At 42.5% G+C, this 26335-nt stretch overlaps 1 protein-coding gene across 1 annotated transcript; it reads left to right on the top strand.

Moving 5' to 3' along the window:
• Positions 1 to 1361: 1361 nt before the first annotated feature.
• mybbp1a (MYB binding protein (P160) 1a) lies at positions 1362 to 24383 on the top strand. Its single transcript, XM_068331620.1, has 27 exons — positions 1362 to 1578; positions 2025 to 2120; positions 2622 to 2705; positions 2796 to 2870; positions 3211 to 3318; positions 3430 to 3620; positions 3709 to 3876; positions 3966 to 4083; positions 4609 to 4898; positions 5024 to 5134; positions 5222 to 5347; positions 5728 to 5934; positions 6437 to 6545; positions 6702 to 6792; positions 7250 to 7416; positions 7538 to 7642; positions 7832 to 7987; positions 8802 to 8975; positions 9056 to 9213; positions 11028 to 11162; positions 11602 to 11698; positions 19744 to 19875; positions 19961 to 20029; positions 20775 to 20888; positions 22461 to 22559; positions 22658 to 22782; positions 23909 to 24383. Exons 1-27 carry the CDS (start codon positions 1402 to 1404, stop codon positions 24213 to 24215), a joined length of 3789 nt encoding a protein of 1262 aa, XP_068187721.1. The 5' UTR covers positions 1362 to 1401; the 3' UTR covers positions 24216 to 24383.
• Positions 24384 to 26335: the final 1952 nt, after the last annotated feature.

The raw sequence follows: 26335 nt of genomic DNA, 5'->3' as shown, positions 1-26335 counted from the left end.
CTGAGCCCCTTCTTGTTCGCTATGGTGATGGACAGGCTGACAGACGAGGTTAGACAGGAATCTCCATGGACTATGATGTTTGCAGATGACATTGTGATCTGCAGTGAGAGCAGGGAACAGGTGGAGGAGAAGCTAGAGAGGTGGAGGTTTGTCCTGGACAGGAGAGGAATGAAGGTTAGCCGCAGTAAGACAGAGTACATGTGTGTGAATGAGAGGTACCCAAGTGGAAGAGTGAGGTTACAGGGAGAAGGGATCAAGAAGGTGGAGGATTTTAAGTACTTAGGGTCAACAGCCCAGAGTAATGGAGAGTGTGGAAAAGAGGTGAAGAAGCGTGTACAGGCAGGATGGAACGGGTGGAGGAAAGTGTCAGGTGTGATGTGTGATAGAAGAGTTTCAGCTAAAATGAAAGGAAAGGTGTACAAAACTGTGGTGAGACCAACGATGTTGTTTGGTCTAGAGACAGTGTCACTGAAGAAAAGACAGGAGACAGAGCTGGAGGTAGCAGAGATGAAGATGCTGAGGTTCTCTCTGGGAGTGACCAGGAAGGATAGGATCAGGAATGAGTACATCAGAGGGACAGCACATGTTAGAGGTTTTGGAGATAAAGTCAGAGAGGCCAGACTGAGATGGTTTGGACATGTCCAGAGGAGAGATAGTGAATATATTGGTAGAAGGATGCTGAGTTTTGAACTGCCAGGCAGGAGGCCTAGAGGAAGACCAAAGAGGAGGTTTATGGATGTAATAAGGGAAGACATGAAGGTAGTTGGTGTGAGAAAAGAGGATGCAAAGGACAGGGCTAGATGGAGGCAATTGATTCGCTGTGGCGACCCTTGAAGGGAAAAGCCGAAAGGAAAAGAAGAAGATAAAATCACAAAAGACCTAAACAACTTTAGGAACATGTGATGTCACAAAAATGTCCTATGCACTTTAGTTGATGATCAACTCACTTTTGCAAACTTCCTGATATAATGCACTAATTTTTAAATTGTATTTCCTGTCATTTATTGGTTTTTAGTGTTTTTGAAGCACTTTAGTTCTTTCATCTAATGAAAAATTGTAAAATGTTCTGAATGTGATTCATGTTTTTTGCAAAACAATCTTCTTCTGAAGCACTTTAGTGTTTTCATTTTAATGTAAAATTGTAAAACGTTTGAATGTGATTAAAGTGTTTTTGCAAAAAAAAAACAAAAAAAAACCTTTCTTCTTCTTGATTTCTGGCAGTGTAGACGCTGTACTCCGTATTACTGCCATCCACTGGTCATTATCGCACCTCGTTACGTACCGTTTACTAAAAATCACCGTAGAATCACTAAAAAGCGGAAGTGGTGACCCGGAAGTATTCCCCACGTTGCAACGCACGTTTTCCTGCTGCTACCGCTTGTACCGAGGCTGCGTGAGCGCATGTCTACAGAAATGGTAGAGCTCTCGATTCAAAGAGCGGAGCTGGTCCGCCGTGCGGGGGTTCTTCAACAGAACCGAGTCTTCCTTGACTTTTTCTGGGACTTGGCCAAACCGGACCAGGAGGTTCGACTGAAGGCGGTGGAGGACCTCATCCAGTATCTGAAAACCAACAACAAGGTGAGGCAGACGGAGACCGCTGTCACCGAACCCAACGTGGTTCCACGTTGTAGTCCAGCAGGACGCCGGCAATACTGTAGTTGTGGTTAGTGTTAATCACAGTTTTAAAGTGTCCATAACGTGAGTACAAAGCTTGTCTCCACGATAATAAAAGGAAACTACAAGTATTGTATCTACATAAAAACGTAAAAGTTCATTAAAAGATTTGGCACTTGACGTCAAGTACTTACACAGCAACACTTTTAAATGGTTGTCCTTGATTTTACTGTAATCCATAAATGCATCATATTTTAAAAGCTTGTTTGAGAAATGAAAAATACAGAATGGTGAACAATTTCTTACATTGCCTGTAGGTTACATAAGAGTTGTTCTTGTAGAGTAATGTGACAAAAAGAAAAAAGGTTCAGTACATGTAGTAGCATCTGTGTGTCGTATCTCCACTGCAGGCTGATGAGTTGGAATACACCTTCAAAAGGCTGGTGGATGGGTTAGCTCACTCACGGGACACTGCCAGACCTGGATTCAGCCTGGCATTGGGACAGGTGAGTGTGGAACTCCAGACTGTCATGGAAACCAAATTCAGTTTAAACTAATCCAACTATAATTACTTATTTCATTCAGTCTTCTAATTGGCCTGTTTCACAAATATACACATGACGAATGTGTTACATCATTAGAGGGAAAGTTACCTAAATGTAAATTAGTATAAAGAAGCTCAAGTCAAAGCTTTTTTCGGATCTGTCAGCCACTTCCAAGTTACCTGACTAAGCGATTTGTTGTTATGATTTTTCACGCATTAACCAGATAGATTGTGTTAACTACTGAGCTTCATGTGAGACTGTTCACTGATGAGTTTCCTGAAGAACCATCCATAAGACAACGGATATGGATGTTTCCCGAAACTGGGAAATCAAGTTTGAGTCAGAGTTGCTTGCTTGACCTGGTGTGGTAATTAAGTTGTATTTCAAGAATAATTTTTCTAGGATGAGTTTACTTTTTGGTGTATACAAGCTTGAGCATGATACAATTTATTTGTTTTTTAGGTCTTAAGTGCTTTTGAAGACGTCTCATTGCAGGATATACTCAACAGAATTAAGGAAAAACACAATTTACAGACAACCAAAAAGGTGAATGCTGTTTTTTTCTTATTTGTGTTGGCTTCAGCAGTTTTATGAATGGGCTTCGTGAGTGTCTCATGGTCTTCTCTTGGTTTCCAGAAACTGGTCAGAAATGCTTTGTTTGGAAATTTGTTTGGGGTCCTCGCCCTTCAGCAGTCCAGTCGCATCTCAAAGGTACGTAACCTCAACATAATACTTTGTATTAAAAGGAATAGGTGAACTTTTAGCAATCTGTGTGTGTGTGTGTGTGTGTGTGTGTGTCCGTGTGTGCGTGTGTGCGTGCTGACTTGTGAAGGCATATAAACTTGATGCAGCATATAGGTCATGTTCATACTTGTGTCTGCAATTTAAGAACTTTGCTTTTCAAGCTAAATTCTTGCTCAACATCATGTCTTAACCTTTCCAGTAGATCGAAAGAGTGAAGCTCTTGTAGGTTTTTGCACCTTTGGTTGTTGTTTTGTGTGAGTGTGGCAATGGGGTTGTGGTCTGTGAGCACTGTTTCTTGTGTCTGAAGGAGCCACAGGTGGTGTTGGGATGTGTGCAGCTCCTCCAGAGCCTCACCCAGCACAGACAGCACCTGAAGGACCTGCCCACCAAGACCATGACGGACATCCTGCATGAGGTAGCAACTGCTTCTCAGTCACACCTTTACCTATGCAGACTCATTTTATTTTTGCATGTCAAAAGTCACATCCATCCTTCATTTGTCTAACGTCCATGTCCCGTCTATCAGATCCCTGAGGAAGTGTTTGAGGAGGTCCTGCTCAGTGCCCTGCAGACTGACCTGGCAGCAGCCTTCAGGACTCCAGAGCAGCTTCAGCTGTTGCTTGTGGCACTGCATCGTTTTCCACAGTCCCTCAAACCCAAGAAACTGAAAAAGCTCCTGGGCTCCTCAACCATCATTAATGCCGACAACATCCCCAAGTAAAAACACTGTAATTGTCTTTATGTCATTTTGAAAATTTTAAGTATTATATTCACCTCCCCTCTTCTCCCATTTGCCAAATGGAAGGTTGACAGAGGTATTGAAGACAGCAGCCCGGTCTGTGAAGAAGGAGCACGTCCTCCCAGGGGTGGCCCTGGACCTCCTGAAGCTGTCTTTGAAGGAAGGCAGCTTCCAGCTCTTCTGGAACAAGGGCATTATCGACAGCATGTTAAAGGAGCACCTTGGGCCAACGCAGTGAGTTAGTATTTGATGAGTGTGGCAAGGAGGTCGAGTAAACTTCCTTCTGTGAAAATGTTCAGCCTATCTTTGCTGTTTGTGTCCAGTTACATGAGCTTCCGTTTGCTGGGCAGCGCCCTGCCTCTCCTCTCTGTGGCCCAGCTGAAGGAGGTGTTGTCTGGACAGGTGATGATGCTCTATGGGGAACATGTGGTATCTGCTCAGGTGAGCAATCCTGGCTTAGTTGACTCTAAACATCACATAACCCTCTTCTGTAAAACAGAATGAGCATATCCTTTGTCAGGTAGCTTTAGGTACCTGGTGTAGCTAAAGGCGACTAAGATCATCCCATTGGACAGAATGACAACAGAACCTCATGATTCTATTTTTTTGCCCACTTCTCATCAGGGGCTCTGTACACCAGTCCCCTTAATAACCTAAATTCCCCAATAATAGCCTCAGCATCAGACGATTGGCCTTCATTTGACTTTTATTCAAAATAATTTCTGAATTCCCAGGTTCCCCAGATCATTTAAATTCAAAATCTGCATTTAGTTCACAAATGTATGATAATTTCTATTTCCACAGCACCAGTTCTAACGGTACAGCAAGACTCACATCAGGAGTTCCACTTGGGATTTTTCTTCTGATCTATGTTAAAAGGACTTTTTTCACAGATGGCCCTGCAGCATTCTCTGACTATAACTTCTGACTGTTGCAGTTAATGCGATCCATTCTTGTCTTTTCTAGAAACCAGACCGCTATAAGCTGGCCCCAGAGATGGACACCTATGTATCAGACTTCCTGCAAGGCTGCCCGGACCCAGAAAAACAGCTATCGGTGATGGTTGGCTTCTCCTCCCTGACCAACCAGGGCTACCCTGTGGTGCCATCAGTGTGGAGGGTGGTGCAGCACCTTCAGCCTGCAGCTCTCCAACAGTACGTAGTGTGGTTGAAGACGATGTTCTTGCGACCTGAGTTGGACAAGCTGCTGGACTTCAACACCCGCAAGCAGAGGGACAATCAAGAAAGACACGAGCAGTGAGTGTTGTAGACTGTTTATCTGTCTCAGCTCTCTGGGCTTTTTTTCTAATCTTAACGGCTCAGAACAGGAAGACACAGACATGAAAACTTGGATTATGTGTCTGTCCACTGTCTTTCCTTAGGAAGGAGGACTCCATATTTCGCCTGAGGAAGTGGATTGTTGCTCGCCTCTCCTCTCTCATCGATAACCACCAAGTGAAGAGGCGGGAGGATCTCGTCATGGAAGTAGCCAGGTGAGACGTACCCCCAGTTGACCGATGTCAAGGTATCAGTGTTTGATGGAGGGAAAACCAACATCCAGTGTCATGATTCTGTTTCAGGTTTGTCTTTTTCCATGCTTTCTTCACTGCCAAGAAAGCCTCTGCAGACATCCCAGAGACAACAGAGAAGCTTTCCGTCCCGCTGGATGACCGAACCAGAGCAGTGCTTGTCAATTCTTTCTTTGGGTGAGTTGAATCTTCTGTTCTTCTACAGTTGCCTCCTAAATATCAGCACTGATGGTATGTTTCTCTCAGCAGTGAGTTAGTATTTGATGAATGTGGCGGAGAGGTCCACATCAAAATAGTTAATAAATAGTTAGGATGACATTAGGGGCTAGTCTGAGTGCGTTGTCAGGGTTATGACCCTTTACAGATTATAAAGGTCTGTCCACTGATAGATTGAATGGAGTTCAACTTCTGAAAACAAGTGAATGTCACACTTCTGCCTTCTAAAATTCTGTGTCTGGTCAGTTTGCTTTTACAACACACACACAGTACACCAGGGTAAAAGTCTGCTTTACGTTTAAACTCTGATTTTCGATCTTTTCACTGCTACACTCCTCCAGACTCCTCTTGTCCATGCATCATTTGCGTTTGACTGATGAATCGGCTGAAGATGGAGCTTCAAACCAAAAGCGGGTTTTTGGTGTAACAGCTGATGGCACCATGTGGATCTACCACCTGGTCCAGTATGCCCAAGTCCTGCTTAACCATCCAAAACAGGCCCAGAGCAGCCAGCCCTTCACCCCGGAGCAGGGACAGGCCTGGGACAGGTAAGACAACTAAGTTTCCTCTGAAGCAGCAGGACCAGCTTTGTTCTTTTTTTCATGTAATGTTATTTTAACTATTACAAGGAGCATTTTTGTTTTTGTTGACCTTAATTGTGATCTGCAGTAAGAGCAGGAAACAGGTGGAGGAGAAGCTCGAGAGGTGGAGGTTTGTCCTGGAAAGGAGAGGAATGAAGGTTAGCCGCAGTAAGACAGAGTACATGTGTGTGAATGAGAGGGACCCAAGTGGAAGAGTGAGGTTACAGGGAGAAGAGATCAAGAAGGATGAGGATTTTAAGTACTTAGGGTCAACAGTCCAGCTGTGGCGAAGGTAAAAGCTGAAAGGAAAAGAAGAATTCTTATTATAAAATAACACAGAGCTTAACAAATTACTGCTTACATTTTTTGTTAATTTAAAAAAACCAGTTAATGTCAATTAGGTAACTGACCACAGGGTGTCTCTTCCTTCTAAACAAGGAAATTTGTGTGATCGTATGTGTTTCTTCAGCATGATGGAATCGGTGGCAAGCCTGAAGAAGAAAGCTAAGAAAAAACTGTCTGAGGAGAACACAGCGTTCCAGCAGCTGTTTCTATTGGTTGGCTTGCATCTTTTCAAGGTGCAGCACACTGCGACAGAAGTAGCTCTTGTTTTTTCTGTTTTTTGCTGTTATTGCTGTTGAATCTCTAGTCGCAAATACAATCTTCTGACACAAAAACAAAGTTGATTACAGTAATTGATGGTGAACACTGTTGTAATCATATTTCTTCTGAAGGCCCCTGAAGAGCTGCTGGACATCATGAAAGATTTGCAGAGCTGTGTGGACAGAGCTCACGAGAAGGGCAAGAAGAAAAAGAAGACAAGAGGTGAGGCAGTCTCCATCTGGCTTTTATGTTTGTGCCACCGTACAAAACAAAGTGGGTCTGCAGAAGGGAGGATCTTAGATATAGTATTTTCCTAAACATTGTAGTCCTGCATAACTTGACCAATATTTTACACCTGCTAGGTGATGAGCACATCTGTCAGCTGTTAACTAGACATATAATATGTTTAGGAAAACCAACTTTGTTTACTAAGATCATGAAATGTGGCCTGTATTTAGTATGGCCTGTATTTTTTGCTGCATATTCATACCAGTCCAAAAAAGATCACTCATTTTCATTAAATTTTCAATGACAAACTTAAAAACAACAAAGTGTTTCACTAATGCTGGGGAAGTTGCTGCTGGTGGACACCAAACACTTTTGTTTCTTGTTAAACCTTGATCAAGTCATCATGTGCCAGGCGTGTGTGTATTTGAAATGGGCCTTTTCTTTGCTGCAGCCACAGAGAAGCAGGAGGAGGAGGGGCCTCATTGGGTGGAGGTGATGGTTGACATCTTGTTGTCCCTGCTGTCCCAGCCAAGCAGGCATATTCGACAAGTCTGCAAAACTGTCTTCTCCTCCATCTGCCCCCACGTTACTGCGCCGGCCCTTTCTGCCATCTTAGATGTAAAGTAACTTCATCTTATGTCATCTTCACTCGTAGTTAAAGTCATTCAGGTGCTGTTAGTTGTACAGGAAACACTGAATTTGAAGGTGATTAAAAGAGTGTAGTTTGTGCTCTTTGCAGGTCCTTGACCCAGCAAAGGATGATGAAGAAGATGGTGCAGTGGTCGTCACGGACGACTACAAAAACCAGGAGAAAACAAGTGACGATGATAACGAGGAGTTGGAGGTCAGTTTGTCTCTGACTTATTGTGAACTCATGCAGATTATTTGTGTTTCTGTCTGTGTCTGTTTGTCTGTCTGTGTTTCTTGTCTGTTTGATTGACTGATTGTTTGCTTACCGATCCTACTTTAGAAATAAGCGTCTTTACTCCCAGTCATACTGAAATCCTAAAACAATTGGTTATGGTTTTGCCAGGATGATGAGTCTGACCAGGAGGAGGAGGATGATGATGATGATGATGATGATGAAGAAGAAGCTATGGAGGAGGAAGAGGAAGACCTAGAAGAGGAGGCAGTGGACCAAAATTTCCGTTTGGAGATGATGAAGGTCCTGCAGCGGCAGAATGCTCTGGTGGGATTTCAAGATATCTGCACATCCTGATTACAGTTGTTTGTGTGATGACTCAAGTATGTGAAAATGCTAAGATGTTAAAGCCTCAGTGAACATTGTTCCTGCTATATTAGCACTGTTATTAGCCTTACATTAGCAGTATGATAGCCTGCGGATATCTGCACCAATGTACAAGTATAGCTGTGTGCCAAATCAAAACCCTTGTTTATACATGAGTAATAGCCCACACACACATACCGGGCCTGGTGGTGACCTTCTCTGGCAGAGACCTGACAAGGGTTTCTTTTCCATTTTGGGTGGGTGAATCGCGCCGGTGAACAGTCAGAAGTGATTCTTGAATGAATAAGAAACTATTTTTAGGTTTTTATTAGAGTTGCTATTTGCTTATACTCACAGTATGAATCATGAGATAATTGGTCACAAAATTTTTTATTAAAGTTAAGAGCAATATTTATTATTTTGAAAGCAAACTTAATTTTCTGCTGCCTGCTGTCATTGATGTGCTTTCTCAGCCACGGAAGCAGCCTCTAATGAAGAAGATGAGCTCACAGAACAGACTAATCATAGTTTGGTCAGGTTATTATGCTGCAGGGCTTTTTTAAGTCAGCTAGACTAATTTGTTACTGTTGGAGTTTATTGTGAGCACATGATAAATTAAGTTGCCAACATTCATGTAATGAATAAACAGGATAATTATCTGGTCCAGATAATCTGGTGGTTTGTGTCAGGTTTTGGTTCACAGCTGTATTCAGGAGTAGACCCCATGCAGGACTGCTTTGTGTTGATGTCCTCTGTTGGGCTGTACTTTAATCAGGCCACAGAAGAGGATGGCAGCAGTGATGAAGACCTGGATGATGAAGCCATGATGGAGCTGGATAAGAGCTTGGCAGCGCTGTTCTCAGAGCAGAAGAAAAAGAACGAGGCCAAGAAAGAAGAAAAGACAAAGATACAGAAAGAAAAGATGCTGGTTCGCGACTTTAAGATCAAGGTACCTCTTGTAAAGATTTTGAATACTTCTTAAGATCAGGATTGTCTCGCTCACTAATTCAGCCTGTCCTTTTGTTGTAGGTACTGGACCTGGTGGAGGTGTTTGTGAACAGGCAGGCTGGTAGTCCTCTTGTGCTGGGTTTTGTGGAGCCTCTGCTCGCCATCATCGACAGAGGAATGCGCTCCGACAGCAACCAGCAAGAGCAGGATTTTCTCCGCCGAACTGCAGATATCTTCAGGTGATGAACCAACCTGTGGGCCCAGGCGACACACTGCATGAATGTCTGCCTGCGATTCAATTTCTGATCTGTTGATTTGATTCCAAACTTTGCCCAACTTTGTCACATCTTTCTCATATATTTGTTGCTTTATATATGGTACATAACAAAATAAAACCTGGTGTTCAGTCACCGTTAGATTATGTTTTAGTGGGAAATGTTGAGACTTTTGAGTGATTTCTCGACAGATCAGTGATGTTGTGTTGGTGATGACATCATTTTCATCTGAACTACAGAAAATGACAGCAAGTTGCTGCAAACATTGCATCACAGGAAGCTGCTGTGGCTCAGCTGATGGGGGTCAGTGGTTGTATCCCTACATATCAAAGGGTCAGTTGATGTTTGGGTGAAGGATGCTCACCACAGCTGTACAAATGTGTGACAGTGGGTGAAACCTGCTTTTGTTGTTTAGCTCTTTTAGTCATCACATGTCAAACTACGACTGTGAAGATGATCTGAATGGATTGTAATTGACTTTATGGCCGATTTGGGCTGTACATACATTTTTATACCCAGCAATCTTTGTTACCTAAGTAAAAATAAGGAACTCAAACATAGGTTGTTTTAAAGATGTAACTTGTAGCTTTGCGAAGGAGGTGACCATACAGATGTTTGTGACTAAAGCCAAGGTGGTTTAACCTTTAAATGAGATCCTGAGTAGACCCAACTGATTACTGAGATTTTGAGCTTTATTATTGATTTCAAGACTCATAAACAAACTCCTTCACCTCTGGCCTCAGCTGAAAGAGCCAACTATTTGTGTAGATATATTTAGTATTGGTGAAATTACTTCTTGTATTTGACAGAAGCAGACATTTTTCTTTGCATTGTCGTGTGGACGCTGTAACCGAAACTTTTTCTATCCGGGGGCGTATACCTGCGACAAAAACCACTGTGACATTAGTGTGTGTGACTCATGTCTACATGTACACACAGAATGGACGGAGTTAAAACCGGCTATTTTCTGACGTATAACAGCTCCATCTCGAAGACGCGTTGATAAACATGCTTGACAGTTGGATATTTGTTGTTCTGTTTCTTTGAGTCAAAGTTTATATATTCATTCATTCACGTTCCTCACCAAAGACGCCAACGCCAGTTCTGGGTCCGAACGGGATGCTGGTGATGGGTGCGCTTGGTTTATAATACCAATACATTTGTTTTCATATGTATAGTATGAAGTCTAATATTATTGTTTTATCGTGCAATTCCCACAGGTTCATGCTTTTTATCCATATCTTTGTTATGAAATCTGAAATGTAATATTTAGTGGAAGAGGCTCCAGAGACTGCTTCCTGCTGAAGGGCTGTATGAATAAATGATTAATGTGAGTGAAAGAGGGTAAAGCTAAGAATGCATGTCAGGAAAACGCCGTTTGCCATTGGGCAGCATAGTTTTACATTTACACAATATTGTGTTTTTCCCTCTGTGAGCTGTAAACATTTTATTATTCTTTTTTACCACACCTTATACAAATGCATTCTCATTTACCCAGCTAAGCCGTTGTTGCGTCTCATTTTTCTCAATTTAGAAATGTGATGTGAGGCCAACCCGTGTCCCACAGCCACGAGGTTGAATAGACCTTAAATTGAAGAACCTCAAACATTTGCATCCCAGTCTTTTGTCTTAGCAACAAATGAGGCAACCAGACGCAAATCCTCCATCAGCATCAGCTGCTGTAAGACTTGCTTTACAGCCTCTGGGTTTGATGCTGTTGTGTTTATTTATTCATAGTTTGAGTGAACACTCATGTTTCCCGTTTGTGTTTTTTTCAGGAACCAGCTGTGCCGGTCCAAAGTCTACTGCAGGACCGTTGATGACCAACAGTGGGAGCTCCACGACCTACTGGACAAGCTGATGACTAAAAGCCAGAAGCTGTCTGACTCCTCCGTCTGCCTTTACTACTTCAGGTACAGGTTCACCTCCCGCACAGCCCAAACTATTTGTGAGTACATCGTTATAAAAGTAATCATTAGATCCCACAAGTGGAAAACAGATCAATGATACAAAAAAACATGTTTTATATTAAAACAGAACAATTAAAGCTACTGATTTATTAAATAGGTTTAAAAAGATGACAATCAAAAGATTGAAACATTTGATTGAAACTATTTCACCATTAAAATCCCTTCACACAGGCATACAATCTGGCATCGATGTTAGTGTGTTCAGAGCTCTCAGGTGTTAAACACAGTCTTCATTGGATTATTTCACCATTATTTTGATCCACTTTTTCTCAAACATCTGTAGATGGATGACATGAAGCAATGACGCCCAGCACATTGTGTCCAAACATTGTGTCTCTGGTGTTGTTTTTTGATAATGTGTTTGCTGATGTTGACCTTTTAGTGCATCTCTCTATGTGGTGAAAGTTCTGCGAGGTCCTCCACCTGCTCCACCTGAGACCAAAGAGAAGCGGCCCACAAACAGAGCTTCAGCAACTGAAGTACGTTTACACAGAACTGATACACACGTGGACAAAATTGTTGGTACTTTTCTGTTAATGATAGAAAAATTCATAATGGTTATTGAAAACACTTGAAACTTACAAAAGTCAGTCAGTCATCTTCAGATTACCACCGCTATATCCGCCGCAGCGGGTCACGGGGAGCCGGAGCCTATCTCGGCGGCATAGGGCGTGAGGCGGGGGACACTCCGGGCACGACGCCAGTGCACCGCGGAGCCACACACAAAGACAGACAACCATGCACACACACACACACTCATTCCTACGGGCAATTTGGAACGGCCAATCAACCTGAAGCACATGCTTTTGGAGGTGGGAGGAAGCCGGAGAACCCGGAGAGAACCCACGCAGACACGGGGAGAGCATGCGACCTCCGCACAGAGCAGGACTCGAACCCGGTTCCGCCGTGTTATGAGGCAGCAGCGCTAACCACTGCGCCACCGTGCCGCCCACTTACAAAAGTAACAATGAATAAAAATATATTGAAATTTAAACAATAAAACTCAGTCATCAGTTTTTAATTGTTGTTCAACATAATTAAAAAAAAAAAAAGAACTACTGAAACAGGCCTGGACAAAAATGATGGTACCTCTGTAAAAGATTGGAAAAATATTGACCAGAGGGACATGAATCACTCAGGTGTGTCCTGTAATTGGCATCACAGGTTTGCTGAATCTCATAAGTAGTCAGCCTATTTAAAGGATGATGAATAGTCACTGTGCTGTTTGGTGACATGGTGTGTACCGCACTGAACATGGACAGCAGAAAGCAAAGGAGAAAGTTGTCTCAGGAGGTTGGAAAGAAAATTATAGACCAGCATGTTAAAGTCTATAAGTCAATCTCTAAGCAGCTTGATGTCCCTGTGACAACAGTGGCACATATTATTCAAAAGTTTAAGACCCATGGGACTCTAGCCAATCTTCCTGGATGTGGCCGCAAGAGGAAAATTGACAATAAATTGAAGACACCGATAGTTCGAAAGGTATCCAAAGAGGCCAGAACAACCTCCAAAGAAATTAAAGATGAACTCCAAGGCCAAGGTACATCAGTTTCAGATTGCACTATTCATCGTTGTTTGAGCCAAAGTGGACTCCGTGGGAGACAACCAAGGAAGACACCACTGTTGAAAGCAAATCATAACAAGGCACATGTTTTGTGAAATATTTTCATGCAGGTCCGCGGAGATGGGTACACTGGAAACTCACACAATTGATCAACGAGACTCCTATGATGCTAGAATATAATGTGTGATTTATTCCACGCAGAGCATAGAAATACAAACAATAAGTACAAACAAACAAAGTCAAAAGACCTCTATGATGCTAGACTAAATGTGTTGTTTAGTCCCCGCAGCGCATAGCAATGCAAACAAACATTTCTATGATGCTAGAATAAACTTGTAGTTTCATTCCCCACAGAGCATAGCAATAAACAAACAAATAGTTGGTTGAGCTAAGGCAATATATGGTGGCATTCCAAATATGCTTTGCCTCTTACCTTGACACAGAGAAGGAGAGCCCACAACCCAGGCAGAGTAGCATCAATCAGACTGGGTGTCCGTACGTGACCCGCAGCTGACTGGAGTATGAAACTCCTCACCTTTTATATCTTTTAAGAAGCAAGGCCTGCATGCAAGCAGGAATGGGCAGTTCCAGCTCGCAGGCAGCCCTCCCTTTGGTGGTACCCCCAGCTGAGGAAAAACATCACTACCCCGAGAATGCAGTGTAGGAGGCTTTCACGCACGCTGTAAAACATCTTTATTACACCAAAACTAAGACATCTTTATTACACATTGGAATGCACAGGTCTCCATCTCCTCTCCTTAGAGAGGGGTACTGGGTCTACAGCATCTGGTTTAATGGGCTGTGACCTGCTGTGACCTATCTGTGTCCGAACAAACTAAGATGTGACTTAGCCCAGCAGTTGCATGGAGAGGTTTCGCCTTCTATGAGCCCAGATCTAAAGAGCTGAAACATGCCAGCTGGAGATGACACCCTCCAAACCTGAGTCAAATGGAGGAGTATGCATTACGAGGAGTGGGCCAAAATACCTGTTGAGAGGTGCAGAGGTCTCATTGATGGCTACAGGAATCATTTAATGGCAGTGATTGCCTAAAAAGGTTGTGCAACAAAATATTAAGTTATGGGTACCTTCAGTTTTGTTCAAGCCTGTTTCATTAGTTTATTTTTTTTAGATAATTGTGTTGAACGACAATTCCAAAGTAATGTCTGATTTGATTGTTTAATTTTCAATAATTTTGTATTTATTGTTACTTTGGAAAGTTTTTTTTTTAGTCAGTTAATATTTTTCTTTCCAGACATGTTATTATAGCAGACTTCACTTTCATCAGTTTTGGAACATCATCAACAACATCTGAAAAGAAAAAAAAGGGTTGACGGGTAGAAGCCATTGGCTTGTAAAATTCCCATCCCCTGAATCAACAACATCTCTCTAACATTACTTCTTCTTCTTCTGTCGTATGTCATTAGACCTCCAGCTCCGTTGCAGCAAGCCAGTCCAGTGTGTCACTGTCTAAGTCTATTAAGCCACGGTCTCCATTTGGTGGCCGGTATATGGGGCAGCTGGTAGTCATGTGCTCCACAGTCTGTGGTGTAACCCCACATTTGCAGTGAGCACTCTGTGAGACCCCACTTCTGCATTGCTGCATCAAAGCGTCCCACACCGGTCCTCAAGTGATTGAGGGTTGTCCACTCCTTACGAGGGAGATGCTGGCCAGGAACATCTGTTGGGTCCTCAATGAATAGGTGAAGCCGTGATGGTATGGCTGCCTTCCACTGGTCCCTCCATTTTGCCTTCACCCAGGAAGCCTTGGAGGTGTCTGCTGGTGTTGTTTGGAGCAGCTCCTGGGCATGTGTGGCAAAAGGGCGCCGGGACTTGAGGCGTAACCGCTGTGGTGCCTTCGTGACAACCTTGTGGAGGAGGTGGGATTCACACCGCTGAGCCTTCCGAGCGAGGGCAAGCATGGCTTCTTCTCGTCTGACCTCTGCAGGAGCGATACTGGCGAGGACAGGCAGTTGGTTGGTTGGGGTGGCTCGTATGCATCCGCAGACAATCCGTAGGGCAGTGTTAAGGACAGCATCCAGCTTCTTAACATGAGGCCTGCGGCTCCAGACTGGGGCACAGTACTCGGCGAAGGGAAACACCAGGGCCTCAGTGGAGATACGCATTGTCTTGGTGGTGGCTCCCCACGTGGTACCTGCTAGGCGCTGTATCAGTGCGGCACGAGCGGTGGTCTTGCCTTTGACACTGTCCAGATGTTGTTTAAAAGACGGGGTCTGGTCCAGCTTCACTCCGAGGTATGTTGGGGAGGATTTGGACTGCCGCGGGAAATTGTCAACCATGATGTTGATATTGCGGTTGGCTTCCTTGTTGTACAGGTGGAACATTGTTGACAGTCTTTTCAACACTGAGCTTGAGGTGCCAGTCCTTCAAGTATGAGGACAGGATGTTCACATCCTCAGAAAGGCCCTCCTCTGCTGCTTCCCCAGATGGCTTTCTGAGCAAGATGGCCAGGTCATCTGCGTAGCCATACTTCCGTGATGTTGTTTCGGGTAGGTCGTAGATGTTGAACAGAAGTGGTGCCAGTACTGAACCCTGCGGTACACCGTTCCTGAGCTGTCTCACCCTACTGCTTTGGCCATTACTGGTGTGGAGCCAAAAGCTGCTGTTGCTCAGCATGTTCATGATGAAGCTCACCATGTGCTTATCTGGGATGCTCTCCAGAAGCTTCATGTGGAGCCCGCACAGCCAGACAATGTCGTATGCATCTGTGAGGTCCAGGAAGACAGCACCGGCCTTCTCTCCTGCCTGGAGAGAGCTTTCCTCTATGTCGTGGCAAAGAAGGGTCACCTAGTCTGTTGTCGACCTGCCGCTTCAGAAGCCAGCTTGTTCTATAGGCAGCTGGGGGTGGATGACTGGGGTGAGGCGTGCCAGGATGAGGGTTTCCAGGAGTTTAAAGGGAACAAACAGGAGGGAGATGGGCCGGTATCCCTTAGGGTCATTGCTTGGCTTGTTTGGCTTTGGCAGGACGATCACCTTGGCACGGTGCCAGATCTTTGGCAGCTGTGAGTACTGGAGGCCTGCAGAAAGGAAGGAACGGAGCCAGTCATTTGCCTTCTTGCCTTGATGTTTTAAGTACTCCGGGTGGACGCCGTCTAAGCCTGGTGCCTTGCCAGTCTTTAGGCATTGTATGGTCAGATCCATCTCATGAGCCATGAGGTTGGTCGACGGGTTGTTGTTGCATCCTGGGGCCCGGAGCAGCTCGTGGACTCTTGCTGATGTTTTTCTAGTGACGTCCTTGTCTGCATTGGGGAAGCGGCCATTACTCGGCAGGAGCGATGCAATGGAATCTGCGGTGATGGGGCATTGTGCTGGAGTTGCTGACCTTCCTGTCAGTTTGTTCAGAGTCTGCCACCCCTGTCGGCTTGAGTACGTGAAGTTGATTGATTCCACTGTTTCAATCCAGCATTGCCTACGCATCTCGTTCAACCTGCAGAATAGGTCATCTGGTGCTTTGTCCCTGCCTGCAGTGGTTTGTGCTTCTGAATGGGCACGAAGAAGGTGTTCACATTCCTCGTCCCAGCAGGGAATGTGCGCTTTGCGTACACCGCGGGGGATGTTTTTCTTGGCGGCTGCCAGCAGCATATTACAGTAAGAGCAGTAGACGTCGTTCAGGTTGTTTGGGTGCGGGTGTGGTAGATCAGGAGCTGCCATGTTCAGTTTTTTAGTGAAGCCTGGGAGACACACCCAGACCTGATACACTCAGGCAGAGGGCGTGGCCTGCAGCTCAGCTCAACAGAAGCTTTCAGTTTGTGCATTAAAAACACATGTTTGTGATTAATTTTCGGGAGTAAATTTCCCACACATTCAGTAAATTCTTCTATTTTGGAATCAGGTGCTCTTTAGACACAACTAACAACAATATGTTTGCGTTTTTTTAACAAAACACTTCCACAGATACACATTCCATTATATTGTCAACAGATATTGACATATTTTTTAGAGTCCTAAACTTGATGTTGTTTTCAATAAACAGGGCAACCCCCGTCCCCCCCTTTATTTTTCCTGTTCACACAAGTCATGTTGTATCCCTCCAAATAGAAAATCATGCCTTTGTTTTCATTAATCCAAGTTTCTGTCACAGCGATGATTTTAAATGGATTTTCAAACTGGTTTATGTAATCCTTAATCCAAAATTGGTGCATAGACTCCTACTGTTGAAATAAATTAGTGAAAGCTTACCATCCGGTTTAAATTTTTTGTTGTATTGGTCCTGGGTGTGTTATCCATTCTTTCTCATCATGTAGAAACTGTTATCCGGGTCAGTAATTCTTTAGGTCAGACAGAGTATAATCCACAAAGTGATCGGTTTTCAATTCCAAACTATCTTGATCAGCAGTTCTCTGTATTAGATCTTTCATTTCTTCAGACAATGCAGAGATGGCTGTTCTCTGCTCTGTTGAAGTTAGAGTTTTTATTTTTGGTCATACCTTATTGGTCGAATTTCCCCAATTCTTCCACATTTTTGATCACCATTGTTTTCATCTACTCCGGATAAAGCCTTTTTTTTTAAATTAGATCCTGCGGTTGTTTGTCCAGGTGTTGTCGATCAGCCCAGTCTTCTTCAGCTGAAGAGGTCCTTTAGAGATATCAGCATTCTTTCTGGTGAGATTCTCATTGATGTATACATCTTTCCCTTTCAGTTTAGGGCCTTGTTTCAGAAGAGCAATTTTGTAATTGCGATTGCAGAATTTTATCAACACTGCAGGTGGTCTCTTACCTCCGGATGGTAGTGGGTGACATGTCTCAATTTGGTCCGGCTCGATATTAATCTCCAGATCCCTCAGTTGAGAAATAACCTGTTGTTCCACTGACTCACAATCAGTGCTGTGTTCAGTTTCTTGTCCTCTGGCCACAGCATGAGCGTAATTTCTTGGCTCAAGTTTGATGCCGGTGATGATGCCGGTTTGATGCCGGTGATGATCACATCATTTATTCGAATGCTTTGTAAGAGTCAGTGAGAGTTAATCCAAGTATAAATAGAAGAGAGATAGCGAGAGATAGCAACGAGAGACATGAGAAAAGATGTCTCCTCTCATTGAAACCCGGAAGTCAAGTTTCAAGTGATTTTGGTGACCATCGTGGGTTTTTCTGTCATTAACATAGGGGTACCAACAATTTTGTCCACGTGTGTATGTGATCTAGGAGATCACTGTCAGGTGCCTAACGACACGTGTGTGAGGCGCTGTTACACACACACACACCATTTATCCAACGTCAACCCCAGACAAACCAGACAGAGCAAAGACTGATCATAAATATTTACAGTAGAATTATTTTACACTGCATTTATTTTACTCTGTCAACTAAAGCCCAGCTCTGCACTGGATACATCCCAGTTCAGTCCTTGTGTTTTACTGGGTCAAGAAGTAGGTCAGTCCTGAATAACTTGGTCCCGTTTTAGCCAGTATCGCTCATTAACAGATTGTTTTGTGAAATTTTAAGCCTTATTTGTAGACCTAAGGTCCGAAGTAAGTCAGCACACTCACAAATGGTTAATGTTTATTATAACAAAAGATCCACAAAGCAAGCAAATATAATCAACAGTGATGAAAACGCTAGATACAGGTTGTCACTCCCGCAATCCCCACATTAACATCAGTTCAAAGAATGCAAACAAGTCATCAGCTATATCACTCTTACCGTTGACAATAGGCGGAGAGCCAACACCTCAGTCAGAGCAGCAGATGAAGAACAAAGGACCAGGCGTCTGTACCAAGACCCGTGGCAGACTCTAACTGGCAGAGAAAAATCTCTCTTCTTTATAGTGGAATATCACGTGCAAATGAGGAGGGCCACCTGCAGGCAACATCCACCCCTGGTCAAGGCTAGCAGTCTCCCCTTATCTAGGCTGTCAAAGCAAAATACGAGCATTAGCTAAAATAATGGGTCTCACAAGTTGACATGTTTTGCAATAACAAGGCCATATATTTTATGGGAATGTGCAGATAAGGATATTTTATGAGAATGTGCAACAGTAATGAGTTTGAGCTCATTTAGGAGTTCATTCGTAGAACACTTGAGTTCATTCATGGGACACATAAGACACACTTGAGTTCATTCATGGGACACATAAGACATACACTTTCCTCCACACAGATTCATTATTTATTGATAACTGATTTATTGTTTAAGAATTTTATGTCCACTTTCCAGACATATTTGATTCCTGCTCCTTAAAATTATTATGGTGGGTTTTTAATCTTTAGGTGAAATATACTTACATTTGACTCTTCCGAAGATTGCTAATAAACCTTGTTCTGATGTTGTATTAATTAAATTATGAAGAAAGAAACACAAGAGACATTAGGTCTATTTCACAACTGACATTTAAACATGGCATAGTGGTAAAAATACCAGACTAATGGTAACATCAGGATCTTCTCTGACTGTGTTCTGTGCACACTGACCAAGATCCTCACAGTGTAACGCCACCCCATCCAGTATGTGTTTTTAAATGGCATGCAGGTGCAGTGCAAGGAAAAAAGGCACTCAGTACAGCAGCAGCATTTGGTGTCACGTCTGGGTGTACATCCAGCAGTAATCTGTGAATAGCCATCGATTTCCTTCATCACATGGAGGTTGGCCTTGAGGAGCTCCCAGAACTTGCCCCGTGTGTCTGACATGAAGTGCTTTTTTTGTTTGGCTTAGCTACTGCCAGCTACTTTCTTTTAAGCTTTTCAATTTTTGGAACACACAAATAGGAAGTTGTTAGAAGTACCATCCCGTCCTCCTGCCTTGCTGTATTGATACTGATGTTGTTTCAGCCCTTTTGCTCACTCTGCTGCCTGCTCAGAGTTCCTCCTTCCAAAAAAAAAAAAAAAAAAGGTTAAACTGGCAGTGTGCTCCTGTGATTTTTGGACCTTGCCAGTCTACTTGTGTTTAAATGCTGTAAGGAAGAGCGCCTGATCCCCGGTGTTGTCTGATGATGCCTATGCTCACAGTTGAAGTTCATGGGCAACGTAGATATGGATCGGGTCACCGCCATCTTCAGAGGGGCTCTGAGCTCTTTCATGAGCAGGAGGAAGAGCCCCCTGACCACTCAGATGTTCACAGACCTGTTCAACAGATTCCCAGTGAGTACTTCTACACATCCCTAATGTGAGCCTGGAGCTACACCCCTGTTAAATCTGACTAATGCAACGTTTGTGTTATTTTCAGATTCTGTGTGTGAACCTGTTGGATGAAGCATTGCAGTACATCGCATCTGGGGTCAGACCACACCAACAGGTAGAGGTGTACTCCTCTTTTTTATTTATTTTTTTCTACAGCACCAGTTTATGTAAGAGAACTCCTGTCTGACAAGAGGACTACAAAAGAAGGAAAAGAAGCTCCAAAAGAATCTGCCGCTGATGCAGTGTGACCACCTCCACTGAAGCAATACCATAAAAAAGATGCAACACTGCTTTCGACTCAGACGTCTCTTTCCTCAGACAACATTAAGGACAGAGTAGATTAAACAGTGATATCACCAGTCTGTCTGTCTGAGGATGCTGTTCCTTAAGCTAGCAATGTTTCAGTGTGAATAAGAACAGGTGTAGCTAATATTATGCTGAGCTTTTGGATATAGCAAGAATATTTTTTTAGTTGGTTCAATTCAGTGATGGTTTTTTTATTAGTTATTTTTAGAAAAAAGAGTGAGGGGGAAGGCATAGGAAGATATTAAAGCTAGTTTAGCTTGAGGAGACTAGCTTTAATAGAATATATAATTTATTACCTGTAATAGAGTGTATACTGTATTATTGTGTAGTATATTTAAAATGGAGGTAGTATATACAGTAGAATATAATTCTACCAAAGCTGATATGCTTTAAATTCTATTAAATTCTTTTCCCTTCCTCCTCCTTTGCTAAATGTCATTACCAGAGTTCTCTGCCTTTAGTTCATGTACATGTTGGATTTTATTTGTGTGTGTGTGTGTGTGTGTGTGTGTGTGTGTGTGTGTGTGTGTGTGTGTGTGTGTGTGTGTGTGTAGGGCCAAGCTTGTGTGCTGGTGTTGCGGGCAATGCAAAACAGGGATGTTCAGAGGTTGCTGAGCGGCCCTCCATGGATCAGCCTCTGTGTGAAGGTCACTGATCAGCTGGTCGCGGTAGGTCATCACGGCTCTACATCACTGTCACAGCGAAGGGTTAAACCTGAGCTGCAGGTGAACAGAGGAAGTTGGTGTATGTAATATTCCAGAAGGTTATAGCAGTACATTGTGTTGAACGAGACGAGACCAGCACATAGACACTCAGTAGTAACAAGAGGAGAACAGATTTAATAGGAGATGATGGATATCATACCTAAACAGATGCAAGACAGTAAATATTTGACTGGCATTAATTAAAACGTAACAGAAGCAGTGCTGCTGCATGTCTGGATGTGTGACCAGCATCTGTTGTCTAACACATGTAATAATATCTACTTGCTAATGTCCACAATCACAAATGTTTTCGCCCTATAGTGTGTGTGTACATTACAGGTGTGATTGTTCAGCACTGTATCATGAGGTCATCGGTTCACTGGTTTTTAACTGTAACTGTGATTACGTTAATCCACCAGTTTCTTTGAGGCTTGTGCACATTTTAATTAAATTGCCCCAGAGGCTCATGAAATTGCATTGTGCTGTGATAAACTATTATTAGAGCTTAGCTGCACTTTCTGTCCTCTATGTGTCTTCAGGACAGCCAAGGGTAAAGACATGCATACTGTTAATTACATGTTTGTGTAATTCTTCACCAAATTGCCTCACCTCTGCGTTGCCCCCATCCTTTCTCCCTCTGAGACAAATACAGAACTGCCAAACAACATAACTCCTCTGTAGGCTTTTTCTTTAAACTGTATTTGCCAAAAAAACAAAACTGGCATTAATAAGATCAGTGCTGGTTTTTTTTAGCTGCTCTCCTTCATCAAGCATTTGTGGGACCTCAGAAAACCAGTTTTGTGGTAGTAGAAATGATGGTGGAAAATTTACTGAGGGTTTTTGTCTTTTCAAATATTTGCTGAATCACTTAATTTATCTGCTGAATAACTGAAAATGTGTTAGGCACCAGTTGACTTTAGAGGACAAACAGACCGTCTTGTATTGTAAAGAATTCAGAAACCATGAGGGCTTTAGATTTGATTGGTAAAATCTGTTTTTTTATAAGCTTGGGAGCTTTTTGCCTCACAGGAGCTTTGGTGTAACAAAGCAACTGGATACAGGGATTAGTTAACAACCTGTTGTCTAAATATATTCATTTAAGACAATTGAGACCACCACTTTATTGTCTCACTTTTAACGCGTCTAATGTCTATAAATGTGTTCTTAATGTTATATAATGAATTTAATGTGGGAAGAAGCATTTATCATCACACCTGTTACCAACTATAACTCCTCCTGGTGTACAAAATGATAAAAATTACCATATGGTAAAACAGTAAATAAAACCATTTTTTGTATCATTAATGTATTTGGTTGTACATTAAGATCATAATATTTGCTCCATGCTACACCAGATGTTCGTCTACTGCTTTTACAGAACTCCATGTAGACAAATAGCATGTCTGTTTCACAGCTGCCTTTTTCGTCAGTCTCCTGTAGGATGACAACCACGACGCCATTGTTTCCATTAGAAACCCAAGCAATCTGCTTGGTGTCTGTGAAGATAGTCTCACTCCATTTTCTTCTTCTCTTCAGAGTCTTCAGGTCAGTGACACTGAGGCCAATGTGATGAAAGAGAAGGTGGTGAAAACCCTGGAGCTCTGTCAGTTCCTGGTCAAGCATGTTCACCAGCAGGTCAGTGGATGGTTGAGTGTGAGGGTGAAGAATTGAATGGAAAAGTCTGTCTGGTTTTAGTTCAGAAGTTAATTCCTGCTTCCCTTTACATTGAGTAGAAGCTGACTGTGGACCTGGAGCCCCTTCAGGAGGTCCTGCAGTCTCTGACCAGAGCTGTCACCTTTAGGAAGACCGGCCAGCTGGAGGACACCTACTGGGCTGTGATGAAACTTTTTGGAGTCATGTAAGTTGGAGTGGAATCCACACACAGGATTTTGGTTTGAGTTCATGTATTTTTACACTGATTTTCTGGAAACAGATACAGTGGTACCTCTACTTACGAAATTAATTGGTTACGGAAGAAATTACGTGAGTAGAAAATTACGAAAGTAGAGGCGCGTTTTGCATGCAAATGCCCTAATCCGTTCCAAGCCCCCAAAAATTCCGACATAAATGTTTTCTAAAGCATAAAAATGCATCAAAACATGTAACAAATACAAGTTACGATTAGATTATTACACAATCAATGAAATTTGTGCATAATGTAAAAATTAAAACAAAGAATAAAAATGATGGTCATTTACGTTTTAACTGCTGTCCTCATTGTTTTTTGCCCTCTTTGGTTCATGCGCTCTTGCCTAACGATGCCGAACAACAGAGTGAATTCCAGTCCTCCTTTTGAACTTCTCCAACCACCCATGTGATGCCTTAAACTTCCTTTTGTTTTAATAATGCGGCGATTGTAGATGCAATACTGCCATATTCTTCGGCGAGATCAACCAAATGCATCCCTTTTTCAAGCTTTTCTATTATCTCATGCTTTGTATGGACAAAAAAACTGTTCTTCATCTTTTCTTTTTCTCTTTTTCCGTCACTTTCTTGGGGTCCATAGCGAATACTCTAAAAGTTGATATATATTACGTGAAACTATCAGAACATGTTATGGGTCGAGAGCCGAATCACGAGGACCCTGCATAAACACAGATCTAGCTCCACACAGAGGTCCCTCTTAGCCAATGGGATGCCAGGAAGATACTAGGTAATAGCCAATGGCAGAGCAGCTATGAGAATGTTGCGTTCAGGAACCTGTGGGAGCTGCCAGTATCGGCCCATACTCTATTTTTACCTTTCGTAAACTGAAATTTCTTTCGTAACGAGAGGTAATATTTTCCTGCTTAGAAATTTCGTAAGTAGAAATTTCATAAGTAGAGACATTCGTAAGTAGAGGTACCACTGTATTCTCTCTATGACCAGATTGTGAGTTTCGCAGTTTGCGATCATGAAAGTATATCTTGTCTCAACTCATCTTGTCTCATGGTTATTTTACTCCTTATTGTGCTGATCTTGGGCTTTCATCTTCAAATTTACAGGAAACCCAAAGTTGAAAAGATAAAGCCTGACAAAAACAATGAGCATAAGCAAGTTCCCAAAAAGAAGAAAGGTTTCCTACCAGAAACAAAAAAGCGTAAAAAGCGCATGAAGCCTGTTGTAGAACCAGCAGGAGACAAAGTAACCTCCATGAACAAACCAGCTGCAGGCAAAAAGAAACGATCAGCTGATGGTGCAACAGCTTCACAAGCCAACCCCGCCAAGAAGAGCAAGACTCAGTCAGAAAGCAACCCAATCAAGAAGAAGAAGAAGCACCTCAAACAAAAAGAGAAAAGAGAGAAAAAGTAAAGTGGACACTAGAGCTAATGAAATGTTAATTTTTTGTGAAGAGTCTGTGTTTCATTGTCTGTGCTTATGTTTCAATATCATATGTTATACATATTGAACATCAAGTTTAGGAAGAGAATGTGTTATTTTTCTAATGTGTGACTGACCATAAACAATAACAACAATCAATGTATCCTCCTGGAACTTCATCACTACCTCAATTTTAGAGCAATTAATAGCTTTATTAATTTAACAGGGACAAATGAGTTTGATGTATAACTAACTGGATGAGGTGAATGTTATCACATCAGAGCTCACAGTCAAGTCCGCAGCTCCACCTAATCATACACCAGACAGGAGCGAAGACACAGCTGTGGACTCCACACATAAAAGTACCATCACAACCAGGATTTAAAAAGCCACTCTCAATATTGTAGTCTAAAAATTCTCAAAAAATCTCCAAACTCCCATGATCAACTCCAAAGATAATCTCACTCGTTATTGGATCCACCTTAAATCTACTCTGAAATTTAACTGGTCCTGTCCTGTCACATCATTTCTACCAAGTGTCTTGAAATCCATTCAGCAAGGTTTTGTGTAACCCTGCTAATAGATAAACTGATGTCGACCAAAACATTACTTGAGTTAGGGTAATAATTACATGACATTCTTGTTCGGGAAAAAGTCTCTTACCTTTCCACAGTATTTGAAGGTGGAAAGCTCTAAACTAAGGTGAGCAATCGCACAGAGCCTTAATTCAGCTGTGATAAAACTGATGCAGTGTTCCACAAATGGATTACTAAACAGGGCATGAAGCTACACAGCCATGAAGCTGCTGAACTGTCTGCCAGGCTCCAGCCTCATCCATCATCTATCTAATCTTAAAACCTCTCCCTCTACCCTGCATCCAACAAACATGATGCAAACCTAAGCAGGTCGAAGACATATAGCGTTTAATATTAGAACGTCTTGAACCACGACAAACAGGTGACGGGGAGCCAGAGGGGAGTTAGTTTACTGTCCACATCCTAAAAGTTTGAAAATGGAGGAAAACTGGTCGTTCTTGTTTGGTCCAATACACTTTCTGTGTCTTCAAGCGATACTAAAAATATATCTTCATTATGTCTTACCTTGTTATATAAGTAAAGAGGGTCATTGTTGTAAAACAATTATCACCTAACTGGAACTCGCCACAAAGCATTTTAGCTAAAAGTCTACCCAAAAAAGAAAATCAGTCATTTTCGACTGAGCCACCAAACATTTGTGGAGCTTCACAGTGAAACAACGGAAGAAGCTTGAGACTATCAAGGGCTAGAAGACTTTGGACTAGAAAGTGAACAATAGAGTACAGAGACACACAGCAGAGAGTTGGATCGTGTTATTGGGACTGTGAGGACTTTTATTTTTGTTCTGTTAGACTGCTCCAGCACTGAATTGCTGTGAAATCCCAGACATATCTGTAGTGAAAGGAAAAATCTCAACATAAGGGGCAGATCTCCATGCCATTTACAAGGTTCATCCCTGCTTGAAAGTCCTGTTACCTGGGAGTTCTCCCTCCACCTTGGAGGTGGAGAGAGATACTACCCCTAGCAAAAAGTATGAAATCACAAGTCTGGACAACCACTCAGACATTTTATTATGTAGAACAAACTCAGACAAAAAGCATGAAAAAATAATAAAGTTTTTCAAAAGTGCAACTCTTTGGCATTCAGAAACACTAAAAGAATGAAGAAAAAACATTATGGTCTGTAAATCTTCCTGTAAGGGACCAAGCAGTAAGGCAGCAAGAAACAGGAGATTTTTGATCCCAAAACGGGCTTTTTCTTTTAATTATCCCAAAAAACAAAACATCTCACGAAACAGTTTGACCAAATGAAACAGTAAGAAGTCAACTAAATATAACCAAACTCCAACAGAACTCAGAACTGAAGCAAATAAATGGACATAACATAACTGACCTCCCAAACAAACAGATGAACTTAATTACTAGTTAAGCCAAACTAAGAGGGGGAAATTAACAGAGGGGGAAATAAAATGGCCACTCCATACATAACTGGACAAAAACTCAATGTAAATCCCCAGATAACCCCATGACACAGAAGGCTATGGTATAGTCCAATAAGGCTGGCAGCAGCCTATCT

Source organism: Antennarius striatus, chromosome 13 (genome assembly GCF_040054535.1).
Source record: "Antennarius striatus isolate MH-2024 chromosome 13, ASM4005453v1, whole genome shotgun sequence".
NCBI lineage: Eukaryota > Metazoa > Chordata > Actinopteri > Lophiiformes > Antennariidae > Antennarius > Antennarius striatus.
Note: the sequence above shows the minus strand (reverse complement) of the source record. Positions and strands in the feature narration are given on the sequence as shown.

Coding starts and splice junctions, on each gene's coding strand:
- mybbp1a (XM_068331620.1), top strand. CDS start 1,402: ATGTCTACAGAAATGGTAGAGCTCTCGATTCAAAGAGCGGAGCTGGTC. Junction 3,877..3,965: donor GAGCACCTTGGGCCAACGCA/GTGAGTTAGTAT, acceptor GTTTGTGTCCAG/TTACATGAGCTTCCGTTTGC. Junction 5,135..5,221: donor CTCGTCATGGAAGTAGCCAG/GTGAGACGTACC, acceptor ATTCTGTTTCAG/GTTTGTCTTTTTCCATGCTT.